Source organism: Cherax quadricarinatus, unplaced genomic scaffold (assembly GCF_038502225.1).
Source record: "Cherax quadricarinatus isolate ZL_2023a unplaced genomic scaffold, ASM3850222v1 Contig4619, whole genome shotgun sequence".
Classification (NCBI taxonomy): Eukaryota; Metazoa; Arthropoda; class Malacostraca; order Decapoda; family Parastacidae; genus Cherax; species Cherax quadricarinatus.
In genome coordinates, this window is record NW_027199645.1 from 3,467 (window position 1) to 29,739 (window position 26,273).

At 38.1% G+C, this 26,273-nt stretch overlaps 1 protein-coding gene across 1 annotated transcript; it reads right to left on the reverse strand.

The window, feature by feature from the left end:
• Positions 1–1,116: 1,116 nt before the first annotated feature.
• Positions 1,117–20,995, reverse strand: LOC138852163 (uncharacterized). Its single transcript, XM_070081852.1, has 5 exons — positions 20,683–20,995; positions 5,999–6,319; positions 5,021–5,130; positions 1,381–1,464; positions 1,117–1,159 (listed from the first exon to the last, which is right to left on the reverse strand). The coding sequence occupies exons 1-5, from the start codon at positions 20,839–20,841 to the stop codon at positions 1,138–1,140; spliced, it is 696 nt and encodes a 231-aa protein (XP_069937953.1). The 5' UTR covers positions 20,842–20,995; the 3' UTR covers positions 1,117–1,137.
• Between the last annotated feature and the right edge of the window lie 5,278 nt (positions 20,996–26,273).

Genomic DNA, 26,273 nt, shown 5'->3' on the forward strand with positions numbered 1-26,273 from the left:
GCTGGTTTAAATTGAATTTTGTGCAGAGATTTAAAAGCTCGCGTGAGTGTGAGTTTTCATCAGAGCTGCCTCCTGGTGTTATTACTGCAACAATATTATTTGCTATATTCCTCCATTTTAGGTGCCTTAAGTTGAAATCCCCCAGGAGCAAGATGTTGGGTGCAGGAGCTGGAAGGTTTTCCAGACAGTGGTCAATTTTTAACAGCTGTTCCTGGAATTGCTGGGATGTTGCATCCGGAGGCTTGTAGACTACCACAATGACTAGGTTTTGGTTCTCGACCTTTACTGCTAAAACTTCCACTACATCATTTGAGGCATTTAGCAGTTCTGTGCAAACAAGTGACTCTGCAATGTACAGGCCAACCCCCCCCTCCCTTTTGCCTGTTCACTCTGTCACATCTGTATAGGTTGTAACCTGGGATCCATATTTCGTTGTCCAAGTGATCCTTTATGTGGGTCTCAGTGAAAGCCGCGAACATTGCCTTTGCCTCTGCAAGCAGTCCACGGATGAAAGGTATTTTGTTGTTTGTTGCTGGCTTTAGACCCTGTATATTTGCAAAGAAGAATGTTATCGGACTGGTGGTATTGTTGGTACTGGGGGGGGATTTTTTTTCCGGCATTAGTATCTGTATCTGTTGGTTTGGAGTGGAGGCCATCGACTGTGGTTCCACTCCAGGAATGACTGGATTTGGTGTACGATTTCTGCCATTTCCTGCCAGTTTTTTTTCCTTCCTGGCACTAAAAAACCTCTCCCTCTTGAGTGGCTGTGGCTACCCAGGTTTTCCCATGGCCTGGATGTTTTGTATCTTTTTGTCCCCTTTAGATGGTATGCCTGGCAATTTAAGTTATAGCACAGTCTTTCCTGTACTGAAGAGGTACACAGTTCAGGGTGAAAAAGCTTACAGGAAGGGAGTTTGCATTGATCAAAGTATCCAAACTTTGCATCTATATAAAAATTTATACTTTACCCGCAGACCCAATCCATTCCTTACAATTTATATCATAACAAGCACTATATGCACACTTCTTGGAATTAACTCTTGTAGTTTTACCACAATGGCCATTTCCCACCAAGGTAGAGTAATCCAAAGAAAGAAAGGCACTCACCATTATTTGTTCCATAGCTGTCTTAAGTGATCAAAAGATGCATTCTCCAGTTCTGCACAAAATCCAAAAATTATAAGCTTAATAACCCTGTTAGTATTTGAGAAAGATGCACCCACACAGTCTAAATCCAAAAACATTTAATCCATTGCATAGACAGTAAAACATATGACTGTCTGAACTATGTTATCCATCTCCAAAAATATTCAGTCGTAGATGAGGTTCTGTTTACTATATACAAAAAAAAACCGAATTGGCCTACTATATAATGCTTACCCATGAAAGTCATCCATGCAAATAAGAATGAAACAAAAGTGGACATCTGGCAGAATGCTTTCTGGTGGATTTTCCTCACAGATTCTGAAAATATGTCAAAATTTTTGCCTCCATATCAAAAGGTGTATACATATATAATTAATTACAATTAAAATTTACTGGTAATCACTTGCCATTCTCAAAATAATGCATGCAAGAGGTGCCCTAAGTATGGAAATTACTATATAGGTAATAAAACCCATATCTAGATGATGATAATCATAAGTGATATTCTGAAATCATATTATTTTGGCGAATAAGAAATTGAAGTGTTTAGCTCAAGATACAAGCTAGCTGGCCCAAAGCAGATAATAATACAATGTACTGTATATAATTTTCAAACTCAAGGTGAAGAATTATTGCCCAGGAAGTAATGATTTTTTCTTCAAACCAAAATTATGCTATTTTCATATGCTAGAAAACAATAAAATATAAAAAGAAAAGCAACATTTGTGGTAGGTGGTTGGGCAATCCTATATGACACCTGCTCTATATGCTGCACCACTTTTGCATTTCTTTTTGAAAAGAAACTGAGATAGAACCCCCCCCCCCCCCCCAAAAAAAAAAAAAAAAAAAAAAAAAAAAAAAAATTAGCTGTCTTGCCAGAAATATGCAGACATCATAATTTAGATGACCCTCCACACTGCAACATCCCCATCCCTCTTTCAGAGTGCAGGCACTGTATTTGCTGTAACAGCTCCAGGATTCAACCCCAGCTAACAGGTTTCCCTGAATTCCTTAGTAAATGTTACTTTGCTCACTCCAACATCATGTTAAGCCATGAAAATCACTGATCTCCATTCACTCTAATGCACTCACAGTCCATCTCCACTCGCTGACCAAGATAGGAACAGGAGACATGGTCTGTTAATACCTGGGTAGCATTATTATTATTATTACAGCCTCTCCTCACTTAACAACGTACAGGAGGGCCCCGCTTTACGGCGTTCCGCTTTACGGCGTTCCGCTAATACGGACATTTCAAATTATGACCAAAACTCACTATACGGCTCCCCCCACCTGACTTTCTAATACGGTCACCGTGCCCCACCCTGTTTGTTTACATTCTCCATGAGCTCAGTAAGCACTAAGTCTCTCCATTTTGTCTGGAAACTCCAAAATTTCAAATGTTTTTAAAAGTTATTTCATATTTTATATATACTCTGATAATTATACTTATGTATACCTGTACCTAAATAAACTTACATACATCAAGTCATTTAAATGTCGTATATTACGTTAATATACACATTTTCATTAATCCATCCATGATATTTTTTTCAAAATTATATAATAAACACGATGCATAACATATAAATAAGATAAATACACCCCACAGTAGAATAAATAAACATAAATGTGAGATGTGAGCAGACGACTTCCACAAGTGAAGCCATAATAACAATACTCAACGAGTCTCATTAAATGTCGTATATTACGGTAATATACACATTTTCATTAATCCATCCATGATATTTTTTTCAAAATTATATAATAAACACGATGCATAACATATAAATAAGATAAATACACCCCACAGTAGAATAAATAAACATAAATGTGAGATGTGAGCAGACGACTTCCACAAGTGACGCCATAATAACAATAGTCACCCAGTCTCATTAAATGTCGTATATTACGGTAATATACACATTTTCATTAATCCATCCATGATATTTTTTTCAAAATTATATAATAAACACGATGCATAACATATAAATAAGATAAATACACCCCACAGTAGAATAAATAAACATAAATGTGAGATGTGAGCAGACGACTTCCACAAGTGACGCCATAATAACAGTAGTCACCCAGTCTCATTAAATGTCGTATATTACGGTAATATACACATTTTCATTAATCCATCCATGATATTTTTTTCAAAATTATATAATAAACACGATGCATAACATATAAATAAGATAAATACACCCCACAGTAGAATAAATAAACATAAATGTGAGCTGTGGTAGCAGACGACTTCCACAAGTGGTGATAATAACAATAGTCACCGAGTCTCATTAAATGTCGTATATTACGGTAATATACACATTTTCATTAATCCATCCATGATATTTTTTTCAAAATTATATAATAAACACGATGCATAACATATAAATAAGATAAATACACCCCACAGTAGAATAAATAAACATAAATGTGAGCTGTGGTAGCAGACGACTTCCACAAGTGGTGATAATAACAATAGTCACCGAGTCTCATTAAATGTCGTATATTACGGTAATATACACATTTTCATTAATCCAGCCATGATATTTTTTTCAAAATTATATAATAAACACGATACATAACATAAAAAGATGATAAATACACCCCACAATAGAATAAATAAACATAAATATAAGATGTGGGAGCCTGGTTTGTTTACTCTGTGCCTGGCCTGTCACCTCTCATGTACTCATTCTTTCTCTCTCTCATTTATTCGTTTTATCTCATTTACTTACTCCTGACCCTACATTAAGACTACAAATATTTTAAGGTAAGTAATGAGTGAACTGTATATACATTTTATCGCTCTGGGATGCTTAAATATCATAGAATAGTATGTGTGGGTGGGGTGGCCTGGTGAGGCTATTACAATACATACCACACTTGATTTCTTACAATAAATACTACTTGTCTCACCCTAGATTAAGACTATAAATATTTTAAGGTAAGTAATGAGTGCACTATGTGTGTATTGTACCTTTTTATTGTTTTTTGATGCCTGGTTCTATTGCTAACTTAATATATGTTAGTGTAAACTTGTTATCTAGTGTTTGTATGCATTTATAAGTGGAAAAAAAGGGTGTTCCACTTTACGGCGATTTCCGCTTTACGGCGGTAGCCTGGAACCTAACCTGCCGTATAAGTGGGGCCCTCCTGTACTCGTTTACTGATGACTCGGACTTACGATGGGCTCTCTGACCAGTATTCATACCTAAATAATGTACATGTATATTAGAGCTGATTTCCTCTATTATGTTTTAGCAATGAATTCGTTAAGTGAGGAGAGGCTGTATTTTTATTATTTCAACAAACTGGCCGCATCCCACCGAAGCAGGGTGGTCCAAAAAGATAAACAAAAGTTTCTCTTTTTAACTTTAGTAATGTACACAGGAGAAGGGGTTACTAACCCCTTGCTCCTGGCATGTTAGTCGCCTCTTATGACACACATCCCTTATGAAAGAATTCTGTTCCACTTCCCCATAAAGATAAGAGGAAAATAAACAAGAACTAGTAAGAAAATAGAAGAAAAGCCAAAGGGGTGTGTGTATATATGCTTGTACATGCAAGCATAGTGTGACCTAAGTGTGAGTAGAAGTAGCAAGACATACCTGAAATCTTGCGTGTTTATGAGACAGAAAAAAGACACCAACAATCCTACCATCATGTAAAACTCACTTGGAAGGATGGTAGTACCTCCCTGGGCGGTTGCTGTCTTCAAGCCTACTATTATTACTATTATTCTTGTTATTATTATTATACTCAAAATAAGAGATAAGCCCACACGACTCATTCTTTGAAAGGAAATGGGCAATATTTAAAAAAAATACACTGGTGTCTTGGTCTTAAAAAAAAAATTAGTTAAGCTTACATATTTAAGTTTATGCTGCTACATGCAAGAGAACTTGTTGTTTTTTGAAGACTATGCTGATATAATAGATTATTTTTTATCTTCTCCCCATGAAGTTTATCTCCAAGTATCTGAAAGTGGAATTAAGTCAAGGTATAAAAACTGCAAATCTACTAAAACTAAAAACCTCATTAATAGCAACTGGATACATTAGTTAATTACATCTATTTTCATTACATCATGTGTAATAGAAACCCCAATTTAGTACAGTAAGCTCTCTTATAAAGCTATTCTATACCTTTGATGAGTTTCAAGAGTCTCACTAATCTCGGAGCCCAGCCATGGGCCAAGCTCGTCTGGTGCTTGCCTGGTCAACCAGGCTGTTGCTGCTGGAGGCCTACTGCCCCACATATCCATCACAGTCTGGTTGATCCATATTGTGTAGTTTGTTTGCAAATTGAATTGGAAAATTGCATCCAAAATTGTACAGCATGTACTATGAAGGTCTCCTCACTAGCTGTTCAATTTTGGATGCACTTTTTGAATTGCATTTGCAAAAACCATCCCTATATAGAGAAGCTTTATAATAGAGCTTTTTGTATAATAAACCTGTATTCTGTAAATATTTCAATGCCTCATATATGCAATGCATTTATAAAAATTATTGGTATGGACATAATGCCATACATAACTGAACTATTTAATTAAACATTTCCATCTCAGATGCCTTCTAAGTATTTCAGGGAACTTTTCTGCTATCAGAATTCAAAGTGATTAATATAACTGCAATACTGTGAATTACTACGCAGCTTCATACTCAAACTTCTACTTTAAAGGAAAAACTAATGAAGTAAAGAATGAATAGTTAATTGAATTGACTATATAACTGTGTGAGGGTCAGGTAATGACTCATACATATGATTTTATTGAATTGCCCTAAAACAAATATTTGCACACAATTTATAGAACAAATTAACTGAAGAAATATATTCTCCTTACCAAAACATTTGCAGCATTTTTGGTTGTAAAAGTGTTATTTAGTATAGACCTAAACACATTTCTTGTATTGTCCTTCATGGGTACAGTTGGGAGGTGGTTTGAGTGTGGGGTAACAGAGGTTTCCTCAGGAACATAACATAAACCCATTGAAGTATGTCTGATGGACTTGCAAAAGGGAGCAGCAATAGCTGTGCTTGTGTGCAGCTCTGACTGACCACTGACTCTGGAGGCTTGAGTTCCTGGAGAGGATGTGACTGTGGAATCTATAGTTGCCCTCTTCATTTTTTTCTGAGGGGTGACTTGAAGTTCGTGAAATCTCTCCTGTTTGAAGAAATCGTACAATGGACCCTCGACCAACGATGGCATCGTCTAACGTTAAATCCGACTAGCGATACATTTTAACGCAAAAATTTTGCCTCGACTAGCGCTAAAAAACTCGACCAACACGATTCGTTCCGTTCGAGACGTGTCCACTTGTGGCCAGTGTTTACAAGCCAGCCAGCCACCGCGGTCCCATCCAAACATACAATCGGAACATTTCATATTATCACAGCGTTTTTAGTGATTGCACCTGCAAAATAAGTCACCATGGGCCCCAAGAAAGCTTCTAGTGCCAACCCTACAGCAAAAAGGGTGAGAATTACTATGGATATGAAGAAAGAGATCATTGCTAAGTATGAAAGTGGAGTGCGTGTCTCCGAGCTGGCCAGGTTGTACACAAAACCCCAATCAACCATCGCTACTATTGTGGCCAAGAAAACGGCAATCAAGGAAGCTGTTCTTGCCAAAGGTGCAACTATGTTTTCGAAACTGAGATCGCAAGTGATAGAAGATGTTGAGAGACTGTTATTGGTGTGGATAAACGAAAAACAGATAGCAGGAGATAGCATCTCTCAAGCGATCATATGTGAAAAGGCTAGGAAGTTGCATGACGATTTAATTAGAAAAATGCCTGCAACTAGTGGTGATGTGAGTGAATTTAAGGCCAGCAAAGGTTGGTTTGAGAGATTTAAGAATCGTAGTGGCATACATAGTGTGATAAGGCATGGTGAGGCTGCCAGTTTGGACCAAAAAGCAGCTGAAAAATATGTGCAGGAATTCAAGGAGTACATAGACAGTGAAGAATTGAAACCTGAACAAGTGTTTAATTGTGACACTGACAATGTTGTGAAACACTTTAGGAATGTCATAAAGGAACGGGAGGTACAGGCCTCTATGGACAGATATGTTGTGCGACAGAGGTCCAGTGACTCTCAAGCTGGTCCTAGTGGCATTAAAAGAAGAAGGGAAGTAACCCCGGAAAAGGACTTGACACCTCAAGTCCTAATGGAAGGGGATTCCCCTTCTAAACACTAACACCATCAACACTCTCCCCTCCTCCCATCCCATCAATCATCACCAGATCTTCAATAAAGGTAAGTGTCATGTAATTGTACATGTCTTCTTCAGTTTGAGTGTATTAAAATTAATATTTCATGTGGTAAAAATTTTTTTTTTCAATACTTTTGGGTTTCTTGCACGGAGTAATTTGATTTCCATTATTTCTTATAATAAAATTAACTCGACTAACGATAATTTTGATTAAGGATGAGCTCTCAGGAACGGATTAATATCGTTGGTCGAGGGTCCACTGTATGGACCGTTTAAGGGCTAAGGTAAGAAATACTATTATTTCTATTGAATTTATAGTCTTAAGCAGTAATATATCACGACAATGACCTACAATTACATATTCACTTTTATTTTTGTAAGACCTGTTGGTCTAAAAAAAGTTGTTTGGATTTTTGGGGGCCCCCAGGAATGTAGCCCTATTTTCCCATAAGTTCTTCATTTGTCTAACATGGTTTTAACTAAAATGGCGTTTTTCAGGAAGGTAACTACCATGTTAAACGACAGTCTACTGTAATTTGTTGGAACTATGATACAATTATGACTATTTAGTGTTAGAAGACTGAAATGGCTTGGAGACTGCCTGATCAGTCAGGGTGTTGCTTCTTGTCTTCGTTTAGCAGTTTGTTTTGATTATAATGATGTTGTTGCCCGTAGTCTGGTTGAGCCCCTCTCAGTCATCCAGCATAGTTATTTTTGGGGTTATCCTGCTCTGGTGTGAGACAGCTGGTCTACAGTTATTATATATTCATGGAAAGTGTTATTGAATGAATGAATGTATGCATGTATTGTATGTATGTAATGTATGTATGTATGTAATGTATGTATGTATGTAATGTATGTATGTAATGTATATATGTAATGTATGTATGTAATGTATATATATATGTAATATATGTATATATGTAATGTATGTATATATGTATGTAATGAATGTATGTATGTAATATATGTATGTAATGTATGTATGTATGTTATATATGTAATGTATGTATGTAATGTATGTATGTATGTTATATATGTAATGTATGTATGTAATGTATGTATGTATGTAATGTATGTATGTATGTATGTATGTTATATATGTAATGTATGTAATGTATGTATGTAATGTATGTATGTATGTATGTAATGTATGTAATGTATGTATGTAATGTATGTATGTATGTATGTATGTATGTTATATATGTAATGTATGTAATGTATGTATGTATGTAATGTATGTATGTAATGTATGTATGTATGTATGTAATGTATGTATGTAATGTAATGTATGTATGTATGTATGTATGTATGTATGTATGTATGTATGTATGTATGTTATATATGTAATGTATGTAATGTATGTATGTAATGTATGTATGTATGTAATGTATGTATGTAATGTATGTATGTATGTATGTAATGTATGTATGTAATGTATGTATGTATGTATGTATGTAATGTATGTATGTATGTATGTAATGTATGTATGTATGTATGTAATGTATGTATGTATGTATGTATGTAATGTATGTATGTATGTATCATCTATGTATCATCACCTATCACAAAGCTAACAGAGGGAAAATTCCTAGGAATCCACCTCGATAATAGACTCAAATTTCATACACATATACAACAAATTTCTAAGAAAATTTCCAAGACTGTAGGCATACTATCGAAGATATGGTACTATGTTCCACAGTCAGCCCTCCTGGCCCTTTATCACTCTCTTATTTACCCCTATCTCACCTATGGAATTTGTGCATGGGGCTCAACAACAATTAACCATCTCAGACCACTAATTACCCAACAAAAGGCTGCAGTTAGAATGATAACAAATTCTCACTACAGGCAACACACTCCACCAATATTCAAAACACTCAACCTACTCACCATACAAAACATCCATACTTATTATTGCATCTATTACATACATAGAACACTTAACTCTGATATTAACCCTCCCCTCAAACATCTCCTTGCCAACCTCAACAGAACACATGACCATAACACAAGGCACAGATCACTCTTTGATGTTCCTCGTGTCCATCTCACACTATGCAAAAACTCAATGAACATAAAAGGCCCTAAAATCTGGAATTCATTACCTGTAAATATAAAAGAAACACTACCTGTTTATAAATTCAAGTCTCTTCTCAAAGATCACTTACTCACTCAAAACCAAATAAATACTGAATAACTGAACCTTATAAATTGTATATCCTATATGTTACTCACAATTATATCACACAAATGTTAAACCTAGGACCCAATCTAACTTTATTATTTTTTTAAATACGCTACCTAACAGAATACTCCATTCGACTGAATGTACAGCAATGCAAGCAACCATATGACCTGTCTTTGTAATACTCATTTGTGCTTTATAGTTATCTGTTTACAATAATGTTTTATCACTGATTTCATCATTGCTTAGTTAATCTTAAGTTAATTTTAAGCCAGCCCGTAATGCTATGCATGTAAGTGGCTTTGGCATGCTGCTCTTACCTGTATTTTTTGTACCTCTGTATGTATGCTTAAATTACTAAATAAAAAAAAAAAAAAAAAAAAAATGTATGTATGTATGTATGTAATGTATGTATGTATGTAATGTATGTATGTATGTATGTATGTATGTAATGTATGTATGTATGTAATGTATGTATGTATGTAATGTATGTATGTATGTATGTAATGTATGTATGTATGTATGTAATGTATGTATGTATGTATGTAATGTATGTATGTTGTAGTAGCAACTAACCAGTATTATAATGGTACTTAGTGGAGAGGAGTGACTTTCATTAGTTTCTTTTTACTTGAAATACCAGATGTATACTATGAATCTCATATAACCTGTAGTTACCAGCGGTCGCAATATACACAACGAGAAGCAATTATTACTACAGAAAAAGCGTCCTTCCTCCAAAATTTCCACCAGTCAACTATAGTGATAATATAGCATTTATTGTGGTGGAGACGAAAAAAAACCTAGCGATTGATAAGGGTTGAGGCTCGACCGTTCGTCATTGTAGGAGCTGCCAGCAATCACCGGTTCTTCAACACGCAAGTTATACTTTTGTATCAATCAAATCACATATTTATTTATTTATTTATTTATTTATTTAAAAATTTGTGCACACATACAGAGGTACAAAAAATACAGAAAAGAGCAGTATGCCAAAGCCACTTATACTATGCATAGCATTACGGGCTGGCTTAAAATTAACTTAAGATGAACTAAGCAATGATGACATCGGTGATAAAACTTTAATGTAAACAGATTACTATAAAGCACAAGTGAGTATTACAAAGACAGGTCATATGGTTGTATGCATTGTTGTACATTCAGTAGAATGGAGTATTCTGTTAGGTAGTGTATTTAAAAAATAATAAAGTTAGATTGGGTTTTAGGTTTAACATTTATGTGATATAATTGTGAGAAACATTTAAGATATACAATTTATAAGGTTCAGTTATTCAGTATTTATTTGGTTTTGGGTGAGTAAGTGATCTTTGAGAAGAGACTTGAATTTATAAACAGGTAGTGTTTCTTTTATATTTACAGGTAATGAGTTCCAGATTTTAGGGCCTTTTATGTGCATTGAGTTTTTGCAAAGTGTGAGATGGACACGAGGAACATCAAAGAGTGATCTGTGCCTTGTGTTATGGTCATGTGTTCTGTTGAGGTTGGCAAGGAGATGTTTGAGGGGAGGGTTAATATCAGAGTTAAGTGTTCTATGTATGTAATAGGTGCAGTAATAAGTATGAATGTTTTGTATGGTGAATAGGTTTAGTGTATTGAATATTGGGTAGATAATTTCAAGTTCCGAACCCTTGACTGGTCCGAACCCTTGACTGGTCCGAACCCTCGACTGGTCCGAACCCTCGACTGGTCCGAACCCTTGACTGGTCCGAACCCTTGACTGGTTGAACCCTCGACTGGTCTGAACCCTTGACTGGTCGAACCCTCGACTGGTCCGAACCCTTGACTGGCTCCGAACCCTCGACTGGTCCGAACCCTTGACTGGTCCGAACCCTTGACTGGTTTCAAATGGATTCGTTGGACAATAAAGCAGACTGTAAACAGATGGGTTGTAGGCGCCCTTATCAAACACAAACAATAAATATAAATCAGGAACGTATACGGTAAGCTGTCCAATATACAAGTACAGTTAGAAATAGAAATACAAATAGCTAGAGCTTCATTTAAGGAGGTTATTAATAGAGTATTCAAGAGGTTGCTAGTAGAATTACAGTAAATCAACCATTCAAATCATTATGAAGCTCTGTGTAGTCTGCAGTCAATCAAACAAACGGGCTTCCACATGGATAAATTGTCATTTTTGTGGAAATTGGTGTCACGCCCCTTGTGCAGATATCCAAGAACTAGCTACAAGCAGTATTAAAACAGGGAAGTGTTTTTGGGTATGCCCAAATGAGATAAATCTGTGGACTAAAATCACAAGGGTATTAAAAGAGGATAACATCAAAGCTGCTTTCATAGAAAACCTGGAAGCTTTCTACAACAGATGGGAACATAAAAAGTCTGGGCTGAATGGTACTGCCCTTGATACTGGCCATGTAGTCAGAAACTGTAAGGCTGGAGGTGATGCCCTGGTAGTCAGTAAATGTGGGGCTGATAGTGCTGTCCTGGGAGACAGTAATGGTGAAGCTGGAGGTGCTGTCCTGGGAGACAGTAATGGTGAAGCTGGAGGTGCTGTCCTGGGAGACAGTAATGGTGAAGCTGGAGGTGCTGTCCTGGGAGACAGTAATGGTGAAGCTGGAGGTGCTGTCCTGGGAGACAGTAATGGTGAAGCTGGAGATTTTGTCCAGGTAGTCGGGAATTATACGCAGGAAGGAATACATATAAATGACCTCATAGGGGACAGGAGCCGTAGTGGGGAAACAAGTGTAGTCAAAGATAAGATAAAACCAATATTGCAAACTAGAAATACCACAGGAAATAGCAAACAAGAGGACTCCACTAGCAATAGTGAGGATATATTACCAAAAACAACTGGTGGGAGCTCCATTGTTGGTGCTAGGGAGGATAGGAATAAGACAGGTAAACATGCACCAACAGGGAATACAGTCACAGAAACCCAAGGCAAACGGAAACCAAGCCTGTGCACATACTATGCACTTGGTATCTGCAGACATGGGAAATCTGGAAAAACAGACGGGACGTGCAACTATGACCACCCTAGAAAATGCCGTGCCCATATGACAACAGGAAAATGCAAACTCCCTTCCTGTAAGCTTTTTCACCCTGAAATGTGTACCTCTTCAGTACAGGAAAGACTGTGCTATAACTTAAATTGCCAGGCACACCATCTAAAGGGGACAAAAAGATACAAAACATCCAGGCCATGGGAAAACCTGGGTAGCCACAGCCACTCAAGAGGGAGAGGTTTTTTAGTGCCAGGAAGGAAAAAAAACTGGCAGGAAATGGCAGAAATCGTACACCAAATCCAGTCATTCCTGGAGTGGAACCACAGTCGATGGCCTCCACTCCAAACCAACAGATACAGATACTAATGCCGGAAAAAAAATCCCCCCCCAGTACCAACAATACCACCAGTCCGATGACATTCTTCTTTGCAAATATACAGGGTCTAAAGCCAGCAACAAACAACAAAATACCTTTCATCCGTGGACTGCTTGCAGAGGCAAAGGCAATGTTCGCGGCTTTCACTGAGACCCACATAAAGGATCACTTGAACAACGAAATATGGATCCCAGGTTACAACCTATACCGATGTGAAAGCGTGACCAGGCAAAGGGGGGGGGGGGGGTTGGCCTGTACATTGCAGAGTCACTTGTTTGCACAGAACTGCTTAATGCCTCAAATGATGTAGTGGAAGTTTTAGCAGTAAAGGTCGAGAACCAAAACCTAGTCATTGTGGTAGTCTACAAGCCTCCGGATGCAACATCCCAGCAATTCCAGGAACAGCTGTTAAAAATTGACCACTGTCTGGAAAATCTTCCAGCTCCTGCACCCAACATCTTGCTCCTGGGGGATTTCAACTTAAGGCACCTAAAATGGAGGAATATAGCAAATAATATTGTTGCAGTAATAACACCAGGAGGCAGCTCTGATGAAAACTCACACTCACACGAGCTTTTAAATCTCTGCACAAAATTCAATTTAAACCAGCAAATAATAGAGCCTACTAGACTGGAGAATACACTAGACCTCATCTTCACTAACAATGATGATCTGATAAGAAATGTCACCATATCAAAAACAATATACTCAGATCACAACATAATTGAGGTTCAGACATGTATGCGTGGAGCCCCAGACCGACATAATGAGATTAGTCACGAGGGAGCATTCACCAAATTCAACTTCAATAACAAAAACATAAAGTGGGACCAAGTAAACCAAGTCCTAACCGATATAAGCTGGGAAGATATACTAAGCAACACAGACCCCAACTTATGCCTAGAACAGATTAACTTGGTGGCACTCGATGTATGCACAAGGCTTATTCCTCTAAGAAAAAGGAGGAGTAGATGTAAAATAGAAAGAGACAGGCGCTCCCTTTACAGGCGACGGAAAAGAATAACAGAGCGGCTAAAAGAGGTCAATATATCTGAAATGCGTAGGGAGACACTGGTCAGAGAAATAGCAAGCATCGAACTTAAGCTAAAGGAATCTTATAGGAGTCAGGAATCGCGGGAAGAACTAAAAGCCATAAATGAAATCGAAAGAAACCCAAAGTATTTCTTCTCCTATGCCAAATCAAAGTCGAGAACAACGTCCAGTATTGGGCCCCTACTTAAACAAGATGGGTCCTACACAGATGACAGCAAGGAAATGAGTGAGCTACTCAAGTCCCAATATGACTCAGTTTTTAGCAAGCCGCTAACCAGACTGAGAGTCGAAGATCAAAATGAATTTTTTATGAGAGAGCCACAGAATTTGGTTAACACAAGCCTATCCGATGTTATCCTGACGCCAAATGACTTCGAACAGGCGATAAATGACATGCCCATGCACTCTGCCCCAGGGCCAGACTCATGGAACTCCGTGTTCATCAAGAACTGCAAGAAGCCCCTATCACGAGCCTTTTCCATCCTATGGAGAGGGAGCATGGACACGGGGGTCGTCCCACAGTTACTAAAAACAACAGACATAGCCCCACTCCACAAAGGGGGCAGTAAAGCAACAGCAAAGAACTACAGACCGATAGCACTAACATCCCATATCATAAAAATCTTTGAAAGGGTCCTAAGAAGCAAGATCACCACCCATCTAGAAACCCATCAGTTACACAACCCAGGGCAACATGGGTTTAGAACAGGTCGCTCCTGTCTGTCTCAACTATTGGATCACTACGACAAGGTCCTAGATGCACTAGAAGACAAAAAGAATGCAGATGTAATATATACAGACTTTGCAAAAGCCTTCGACAAGTGTGACCATGGCGTAATAGCGCACAAAATGCGTGCTAAAGGAATAACAGGAAAAGTCGGTCGATGGATCTATAATTTCCTCACTAACAGAACACAGAGAGTAGTCGTCAACAGAGTAAAGTCCGAGGCAGCTACGGTGAAAAGCTCTGTTCCACAAGGCACAGTACTCGCTCCCATCTTGTTCCTCATCCTCATATCCGACATAGACAAGGATGTCAGCCACAGCACCGTGTCTTCCTTTGCAGATGACACCCGAATCTGCATGACAGTGTCTTCCATTGCAGACACTGCAAGGCTCCAGGCGGACATCAACCAAATCTTTCAGTGGGCTGCAGAAAACAATATGAAGTTCAACGATGAGAAATTTCAATTACTCAGATATGGTAAACACGAGGAAATTAAATCTTCATCAGAGTACAAAACAAATTCTGGCCACAAAATAGAGCGAAACACCAACGTCAAAGACCTGGGAGTGATCATGTCGGAGGATCTCACCTTCAAGGACCATAACATTGTATCAATCGCATCTGCTAGAAAAATGACAGGATGGATAATGAGAACCTTCAAAACTAGGGAGGCCAAGCCCATGATGACACTCTTCAGGTCACTTGTTCTATCTAGGCTGGAATATTGCTGCACACTAACAGCACCTTTCAAGGCAGGTGAAATTGCTGACCTAGAAAATGTACAGAGAACCTTCACGGCGCGCATAACGGAGATAAAACACCTCAATTACTGGGAGCGCTTGAGGTTCCTAAACCTGTATTCCCTGGAACGCAGGCGGGAGAGATACATGATTATATACACCTGGAAAATCCTAGAGGGACTAGTACCGAACTTGCACACGAAAATCACTCACTACGAAAGCAAAAGACTTGGCAGACGATGCAACATCCCCCCAATGAAAAGCAGGGGTGTCACTAGCACGTTAAGAGACCATACAATAAGTGTCAGGGGCCCGAGACTGTTCAACTGCCTCCCAGCATACATAAGGGGGATTACCAACAGACCCCTGGCAGTCTTCAAGCTGGCACTGGACAAGCACCTAAAGTCGGTTCCTGACCAGCCGGGCTGTGGCTCGTACGTTGGTTTGCGTGCAGCCAGCAGTAACAGCCTGGTTGATCAGGCTCTGATCCACCAGGAGGCCTGGTCACAGACCGGGCCGCGGGGGCGTTGACCCCCGGAACTCTCTCCAGGTAAACTCCAGGTAATGAATGTATGTATGCAATGAATGCATGTATGTAATGAATGTATGTATGTAATGAATGCATGTATGTAATGAATGTATGTATGCAATGAATGCATGTATATAATGAATGTATGTATGTAATGAATGTATGTATGTAATGAATGCATGTATGTAATGAATGTATGTATGTAATGAATGTATGTATGTAATGAATGTATGTATGTAATGAATGTATGTATGTAATGAATGTATGTATGTAATGAATGTATGTATGTAATGAATGTATGTATGTAATGTATGTATGTAATGAATGCATGTATGTAATGAATGTATGTATGCAATGAATGCATGTATGTATGTAATGAATGCATGTATGTAATGAATGCATGTATGTAATGAATGTATGTATGTAATGAATGTATGTATGTAATGAATGTATGTAATGAATGTATGTATGTATGTAATGAATGTATGTATGTAATGAATGTATGTATGTAATGAATGTATGTATGTAATGAATGTAAGTAATGAATGTATGTATGTAATGTATGTATGTAATGAATGCATGTATGTATGCAATGAATGCATGTAATGAATGTATGTATGTAATGAATGTATGTAATGAATGCATGTATGTAATGAATGTATGTATGTAATGAATGTATGTATGTAATGAATGTATGTATGTAATGTATGTATGCAATGAATGCATGTATGCAATGAATGCATGTATGTAATGAATGTATGTATGTAATGAATGCATGTATGTAATGAATGTATGTATGCAATGAATGCATGTAATGAATGTATGTATGCAATGAATGCATGTATGTAATGAATGTATGTAATGAATGTATGTAATGAATGCATGTATGTAATGAATGTATGTATGTAATGAATGCATGTATGTAATGAATGTATGTATGTAATGAATGCATGTATGTAATGAATGTATGTATGTAATGAATGTATGTATGTAATGTATGTATGTAATGAATGTATGTATGTAATGTATGTATGTAATGAATGTATGTATGTAATGAATGTATGTATGTAATGAATGCATGTATGTAATGAATGTATGTATGCAATGAATGCATGTAATGAATGTATGTATGTAATGTATGTATGTAATGAATGTATGTATGTAATGAATGTATGTATGTAATGAATGCATGTACGTAATGAATGTATGTATGTAATGTATGTATGTAATGAATGTATGTATGTAATGTATGTATGTAATGAATGTATGTATGCAATGAATGCATGTATGTAATGAATGTATGTAATGAATGCATGTATGTAATGAATGTATGTATGCAATGAATGCATGTATGTAATGAATGTATGTATGTAATGAACGTATGTATGTAATGAATGTATGTATGTAATGAATGCATGTATGTAATGAATGTATGTATGTAATGAATGTATGTATGTAATGTATGTATGTAATGAATGTATGTATGTAATGAATGCATGTATGTAATGAATGTATGTATGCAATGAATGCATGTATGTAATGAATGTATGTATGTAATGAATGCATGTATGTAATGAATGTATGTATGTAATGTATGTATGTAATGAATGTATGTATGCAATGAATGCATGTAATGAATGTATGTATGTAATGAATGCATGTATGTAATGAATGTATGTATGTAATGAATGCATGTATGCAATGAATGCATGTATGTAATGAATGTATGTATGCAATGAATGCATGTATGTAATGAATGTATGTATGTAATGTATGTATGTAATGAATGTATGTATGCAATGAATGCATGTAATGAATGTATGTAATGAATGCATGTATGTAATGAATGTATGTATGCAATGAATGCATGTATGTAATGAATGTATGTATGTAATGTATGTATGTAATGAATGTATGTATGTAATGAATGTATGTATGTAATGAATGTTTGTATGTAATGAATGTATGTAATGAATGTATGTAATGAATGTATGTAATGAATGTATGTAATGAATGTATGTATGTATGTAATGAATGTATGTATGTAATGAATGTATGTAATGTATGTATGTAATGAATGTATGTATGTAATGAATGTATGTATGTAATGTATGTATGTAATGAATGTATGTAATGAATGTATGTAATGAATGTATGTATGTAATGAATGTATGTAATGAATGTATGTATGTAATGAATGTATGTAATGAATGTATGTAATGAATGTATGTATGTAATGAATGTATGTATGTAATGAATGTATGTATGTAATGAATGTATGTATGTAATGAATGTATGTATGTAATGAATGTATGTATGTAATGAATGTATGTATGTAATGAATGTATGTAATGAATGTATGTAATGAATGTATGTAATGAATGTATGTATGTAATGAATGTATGTATGTAATGAATGTATGTATGTAATGAATGTATGTAATGAATGTATGTAATGAATGTATGTATGTAATGAATGTATGTAATGAATGTATGTATGTAATGAATGTATGTATGTAATGAATGTATGTATGTAATGAATGTATGTATGTAATGAATGTATGTAATGAATGTATGTATGTAATGAATGTATGTATGTAATATATGTATGTAATGAATGTATGTATGTAATGAATGTATGTATGTAATGAATGTATGTAATGAATGTATGTATGCAATGAATGCATGTGTGTAATGAATGTATGTATGTAATGAATGTATGTATGTAATGAATGTATGTATGTAATGAATGTATGTGTGTAATGAATGTATGTATGTAATGAATGTATGTATGCAATGAATGTATGTATGTAATGAATGTATGTATGCAATGAATGCATGTGTGTAATGAATGTATGTATGTAATGAATGTATGTATGCAATGAATGTATGTATGCAATGAATGCATGTGTGTAATGAATGTATGTATGTAATGAATGTATGTAATGAATGTATGTAATGAATGTATGTATGTAATGAATGTATGTATGTAATGAATGTATGTATGTATAACCAAGGTTATGTATGTATGTAAATAAATAACTATAACAGTTTTATAGATTGCTTCTAGCTCAAGTTAGCCGTGAAATTCACTGTCACTAATGAGAGACAAATGCAGTATAATGCAATACTTTATTGATACTGTTTTGCTCGTGTTTTTATTACTCCATTCATGAGGGAGCACTAAATCTGTAGAGGTCATACAGTGCCTGGGGAAATGGGGGGGAATTTAAGCTCGATCCAAGGAATGGAAGGGCAGGTCCAATTTCTTGAATCAAGAATCTCTCACCAACATCATGCTGCTCTTACCTGTATTTTTTGTACCTCTGTTTGTATGCTAAATTTCTAAATAAATAAATAAATAAATAAACCTGGTTTAGAAAGACACGTAAGCAGACACTGCGACATATTTATTAGAAAACGTTTCAGTCCTGGGACCTTGATCGCTTCTAACATACAGAGGTAGAAAGATATTATATATAGGCGCAGAGTGAGGTGTGAGTGACACATGGTGACCTGAAGAATGCCCTGTTGGAATGAGGATGGGTAGAAGATGAGATCATGTCACTCCAGTGTTGTTGGGTTGGTGGTGCTTAGCCTGCTTAAGTATCATGTCATAGTGTTTGCTTACGTGTCTTTCTAAACCAACTTGTCAGTATTTATTACCAAGGTTTATGCCATCAATAAACCTCCCTGGAAGGTAACATTGTCAACAAAGGGTGGCCCGGTGGCCTGGCGGGTGGCCCGGTGGCTAAAGCTCCCGCTTCACACACGGAGGGCCCGGGTTCGATTCCCGGCGGGTGGAAACATTCCGACACGTTTCCTTACACCTGTTGTCCTGTTCACCTAGCAGCAAATAGGTACCTGGGTGTTAGTCGACTGGTGTGGGTCGCATCCTGGGGGACAAGATTAAGGACCCCAATGGAAATAAGTTAGACAGTCCTCGATGACGCACTGACTTTCTTGGGTTATCCTGGGTGGCTAACCCTCCGGGGTTAAAAATCTAAACGAAATCTTATCTTATCTCTTATCTTATCTCATTATACTGTATTTGTCATTTTCCATGATGTCAGTATTTTATACCATTTTTCTGTCAGATTTTTAACCTGGAGTGTTAGCCACCCACGATAATCCAACAAGTTAATGTGTCATGAGGGACTGTCTTGTTTTATTCCTTTTGGGGTCTTTTAATTTTGTCCCCCCAGGATGTAACCCACAAGTTAACTAACACCTGGGTACCTACTTACAGCTAGGTGAACAGGGACAGCAAGTCTAAGAAACCATGCTCATTCCACTCGTATTGGGATTGATCCCTGACCTTCAGTGTGTCAGTAAGACATGCCAACAAACATGATAAAAAGAGGCACTATAAGAAGATTTAACTTTATTCATATACTACATTTTGCTGTAGATAGAACTTAGTGTTTATTGCCCTCGTAGTCTTAAGGCTTAAGCTTGCTCAAATTGCCGTACATAATCATGGGCTTTCTGCATGCATTTAAATGTTATTCATTTCTGTATAAACACTGTAGTAAGTGGAAATGAACTTTGACTGTGGGTGAAGTGAAAAAGATTTTCGTGGCACTAGTCATATTGGTTAAATTAAGATAATCATAACTAAACACTTAACCGATTAAATTAAGAACTATTATTCCCCCATAGCAACAGCATCCCATAGCTTTAATAGAGTGAAAGTGTTAGTGAAGACAACCTGTATATTAGTGGGTATAATGTCAGCTTGTAAACGGCTGCTTCCAGTTACTGGACTCTCAAACACTTGTGACAATCTTGTGGCAAAGGAAAGCTTCTTCTCAGTCCTCTCTGTACTATCTCTCATTATAGGTTTCCTCTTGTTTCCCTCTTGCTCCATCCTCACTTGAAGGTATATTCAACGTGTTTGATAAAGGCCAAGACCTTAATAACTGCAAGAGTGCCGTCTCACCGGAAGCCTATTTTGAATGTTTGTTGTTGTTGGGTTGAAGGGTTACTGTGAGTCCAGGGCTCTCAGCTCTCTGCTGGTTAGTTATGGCACACTAGTAGTAAGGGTTCATAATGACACAGAAATATTAAGGCCTCACAATGGCACACAAGTATTAAGGGCTTATATATACTTACATATTATCAAAGAATGTCATTTCCATTAACGTTGAGGTTTGTATATTTTTATGTTCTACTATTAATATTCTTGTTGTGATAGAAACACAGGCCTTATCTCTAGGCTTTATTGAACATAGAATCTTCATAGTACTTCTGCAACAACAAAATATAATGACTAGTACATCTAATAATGGCTTCTACAGGGATGGTGATGTCTTGCATATGTCAAGAGAAAAGTTATAACTACAGGCCACATATTTAAACTCACCATGTAATCTGCATCGCTGATAAATGGATAAAGTAGGAGAGAATCACACACCATGTGTTGGTGCCCATGACACACACCAAACTGTTGTTGTTGTTAAGGGCCCCTAGAGGTGGTGCAGTATTATCCTGCTGCTGCTCCCCACAGGACCAGTATCACTACAATCTCCCCCTTCTAAAATATCAGAGACAGTAATCTCCCAAACTGTTAGGTGGGCGACGTACACGTCCCGACCTTCGTAGCCCTTGAGCCTCTTCACCAGGTTCGATATTTTCCAGCGGGGTTTGATTAACTGCTGGAGCAGAATCCTCTATTTCCATAGGGGTAGTCTCAAGGGGCTTTCCAGGAGAAAACGAAGCATCTTTCACATCTATTGGTGTATCTTGAGATTCCACACTAATAGGGATTTCAACTGGGGCTAAATGTCTTGTAGATACTGTAGTCTCTTCACCATTTTGGTAGCGAATGTGGGCGTAATGTGGATTAGCTTGCAGGAGCTCTACCTCTTCCACTAAAGGATCCGTCTTGTTCATCCTACGGTGACTCTTCAGGAGAACGGGTCCAGGATGACATAACCAAGTGGGCACGGAGGCTCCCGTAGAGGAACGACGTGAATAGTTGAGGAGTCTTTCATGAGGGGTTGCATTAGTAGCTGTGCACAGCAGTGATCTAATAGAGTGAAGAGCATCAGGTAGGACAGTTTGCCAGTGTTGAACAGGTAGATTGCGCGACTTTAATGTCATTGTAACTGCCTTCCATATAGTACCATTGAACCGCTCCACTTGACCATTGCCTTGAGGGTTGTAGCTTGTTGTTCTGCTGCAGGCAATACCTTTGCTAGCCAAAAACTCCTGAAGTTCGTTACTCATGAACGAGGATCCCCTGTCTGAATGGATATAAGCTGGCATACCAAAAATAGAGAACAACTGTGAAAGACAACTAATAACAGTTGAAGCAGCCATATTTGCACAGGGGAATACAAAGGGAAACCTTGAATATTCATCTACTATGTTAAGGAAATACCTATTCTGATTTGTGCTTGGTAGAGGTCCTTTGAAATCTATATTCAATCTTTCGAAAGGCTGGGTGGATTTTATGAGATGAGTCTTCTCTGGCTGATGAAAGTTTGGCTTGCACTCTGCACATACTCTGCATGCTCTGATCACTTGTCGCACATCTTCCACTGAGTAGGGCATGTTCTTTGATTTGACAAAATGGTACAGGCGTGTAACTCCTGGGTGACACAAAGCCTTGTGGAGAGCTGAGAGTGATTGCAAATCATGACATGCTGCTCCACAGTGGGACCTAGAGAATGCATCAGGTGAGATGTTCTCTTGACCCGGTCGGTACAGAATATCAAAGTCATAACACGATAGTTCCATCCTCCAGCGTAATATCTTGTCATTCTTTATCCTACTTTTGTGCCTCTTGTCGAACATATACATCACGGACCGTTGGTCAGTCCTTATGGTGAAATGTCTACCAGTTAAATAATGCCTCCAGTGGCGAACTGCTTCTATGATGGCCTGGGCTTCCTTTTCTACAGCAGCATAACATTTCTCTGATCCTTGAAAAGTTCTCGAAACGAAGGCTACTGGTCGTCCTGCCTGAGATAAGACTGCAGCAATGGCAATGTCAGATGCATCCGTTTCCACTTCGAATGGTAGGGACTCATCAATGGCTTGAACTACTGAGTTTTCAATGTCCTGTTTGAGAGTATGGAAAGCGGCTTCTGCTTCCTTTGTCACAGGAAATGTGGTAGCACTCAATAGGCGGACTTTACTTGAATAGTTGTAGATCCATTGTGAGTAATAAGCAAAGAGACCAAGAGTTCTTCGGAGTGACTTTTTGTCTTGAGGCATTGGAAGTTCCCGTAGAGGTCGTAGTCGTTCAGGGTCTGGGAATATTGAACCTCCTTCCACTACATAACCAAGGATGCTAAGCCTTTTAGTTGAAAAAGTGCACTTTTCCTCATTGTAACTGATATTTTTCTTCTTGGCGGCTTCCAAAAACTTATCAAGGTTTGCATCATGTTCCTCCTGGGTCTTGCCACAAATGGTAACATTATCTAAATACGCGTAGGTTCCCATGAGTTGCTCTTCCTGAATGAGTGAATCCATAATTCGTTGGAAGCAGGCTACCCCATTGGTGACTCCAAAAGGGACTCTGGTAAACTGATACAGGCCATCACTAGCCTGAAACGCTGTGTATGGTTTATCTTCATTCCTTATAGGGACTTGATGATAGGCACTCTGCAGATCAATTGTGCTAAACACGTAGTACTGAGCAATTTTGTTCACTGTATCGTCAATTCGAGGTAGAGGGTACCCATCAAGAAGTGTAAATTTGTTGATTGTCTCAGAGTAATCGATAGCCAGTCTCCGTTTCCTATAACCATCTTTAACAACAACAACCTGTGCACGCCAAGGGGAATCACTCGGTTCTATAATACCCTCCTTCAGCAGCCTCTGAGTTTCTTTCTCAATGAACATCCGATCCTCATAAGAATAGCGGCGTGACTTAGCTGATATAGGATGGCAATCCGCGGTAAGATTTGCAAACAGCTTTGGTGGGTCTACCCTTAAAGTGCTAAGTCCACAGACAACAAGAGGAGGCAGTTCACCTCCATATGTTAAGGTGACACTACCATGCAGCTTCTGAAAGTCCTGACCAAGGATAACATCAGAGCACAGTTGTGGCAGAATAGCTAAATGTACATCTTGATAATCCTTTCCATTAACTCTGAGATTTACCTTACAAAACCCTAAGGTCTGAATAGAGAGAGATGTTGATGCCATGGAAACGGTACCTGATGAGTGATGTAGAGTCAAGGAGAGCCGTTTAACTAAGTCAAGGTTGATGAAACTCTCTGAGCTGCCACTATCAATAAGACCATCTACTTCTGTTCCTTTGATGAATACTTTCACAACTGCCTTTGACAGTGAATTTGGAGTAGCCGCAGAAGTCACTGTTGCTAGAGTCGCATGATCACTGGAATGTGTGGAGGCACTAGCTCTTGTTGATGCATTAGCACGACATACTTTAGCAAAGTGACCTTTCTTGTGGCATTTATGGCACATTGCTTCACGAGCAGGACACTTTGGACGTGGATGTCTTGAAAAACCACAAAAGAAACACACCGTACCTGCTGCTGCTGTCACTGAGGCAGGTTCCCCAGTAACTTCATTGCAAGAGTCTTGGTCAGGAATTGCAGCACTTACCACTCGAGAAGGCTGAGTGGTACTGTATACTTCAGAATTCTTCTGGGCTGAATCTAGAGCTCTTGCCTGGTCAAAGGCAGCGGCTAAGTCGAGAGTTTTATTCTCCAATAAACGCTGCCTTATTATTGGTGATTGCAGGCCACTGATAAAAGCATCCCTGATGGACTCTTCACAATACTGAGCAGCTGTCACTGCTTGGAAGTGACAGTCCTTACCTAAAATTTTCAGTGCTTGAAAGTATTCCTCTAAGGACTCATCAATCTGCTGGCGGCGAGTTGCAAGGCGATAGCGTGCAAAGATTTCATTTGTAGGTTTAATATACTGAGACTTGAGGGTTTTGATAGCATCTTCGTAGGTATTACACTCAGAAATAGCCTCATATATCTTAGGTGACACAAAATTGATGAGCAGACTTAGTTTATCTAGATCTTCTTTAGGAAGGGCTCCCAAGAAGTTTTCGAAAGTCTTAAACCAGTGCTTCCATTCCTGAGCAGCCGTTGATAAGCTGGGGTCACAGTCTAGCCTCTCAGGTTTCAGTAAACGCTCCATGTTGTGATGTAGTCTAGCGCAGGATCACCACCAGGTAGCCCAGGATTCTATGTTCAATAAATTGTTGTGATAGAAACACAGGCCTTATCTCTAGGCTTTATTGAACATAGAATCTTCATAGTACTTCTGCAACAACAAAATATAATGACTAGTACATCTAATAATGGCTTCTACAGGGATGGTGATGTCTTGCATATGTCAAGAGAAAAGTTATAACTACAGGCCACATATTTAAACTCACCATGTAATCTGCATCGCTGATAAATGGATAAAGTAGGAGAGAATCACACACCATGTGTTGGTGCCCATGACACACACCAAACTGTTGTTGTTGTTAAGGGCCCCTAGAGGTGGTGCAGTATTATCCTGCTGCTGCTCCCCACAGGACCAGTATCACTACAGTCATGAAGGGGGGGGGGGTAGGATACACATGGATACATCCATCAAGGAAAACATTTGTACATAATCCCACCACTTACCAGATGTTCTCTGGTGGTCACTTGATGTAGCTGGATCACTCATAACCTATCTAATTACAACATACCTAACTGGCCAGCATCAGTCTGCTATAACTAGAAGGGTTACTTAACTGTGGGTGATTGATACTCCTTATTTCCTCCATTCACCATCTCATTTCAATGTCCTGCTACACCGACACGGTTCTTATTCCAGCAGGACGAGGTATCCGTTGGTTTGTCCCGGTTTAAAAGTCGTGACTCATAAAGCTTCATTATCCTCGGGAACGACGAGGTCTACACGTGTTCACTCGGAGCAGGGCGACTTATTTCACTTCCCGCATTCTCTTAACTTATGTTATTATCACTGATTACATTACCATTCACAAGACGATTTAATGTCTCATAATTATTATACACATTAGAGGTCACTCCATTAAGATCTGAGACCGATGAGTGAGGATTAACACACAGGTATTTCCCCTGGACACACACCATGGCCGTGCACCTGTCACACCCGGTCTACCATTATTCACTAATTTTACCACCCTATTACGGTGGTCCCGTAAATCACGTTCCCTCACTCTTCACCAGGGACAGTTACGACACTTCCTATTATGAATTGAGGCCTATATTAATCCTTAGGCCGCCGTGAACGCCAGTTTCCTGGTCCCATGTTTTCTCAGCCTCCTCACCCATTCAAAACACTCCCGCC

Bases quoted from the DNA above. Each gene is read 5' to 3' on its own strand.
- LOC138852163 (XM_070081852.1), bottom strand. From the start codon at position 20,841: ATGGAGCAAGAGGGAAACAAGAGGAAACCTATAATGAGAGATAGTACA. The intron at 1,465-5,020 runs GTAAGCTTAACT...ACATATTTTCAG, and splicing joins AGCAGCATAAACTTAAATAT to AATCTGTGAGGAAAATCCAC. The intron at 1,160-1,380 runs GTAAGCATTATA...GATTTTGTGCAG, and splicing joins TGCATGGATGACTTTCATGG to AACTGGAGAATGCATCTTTT.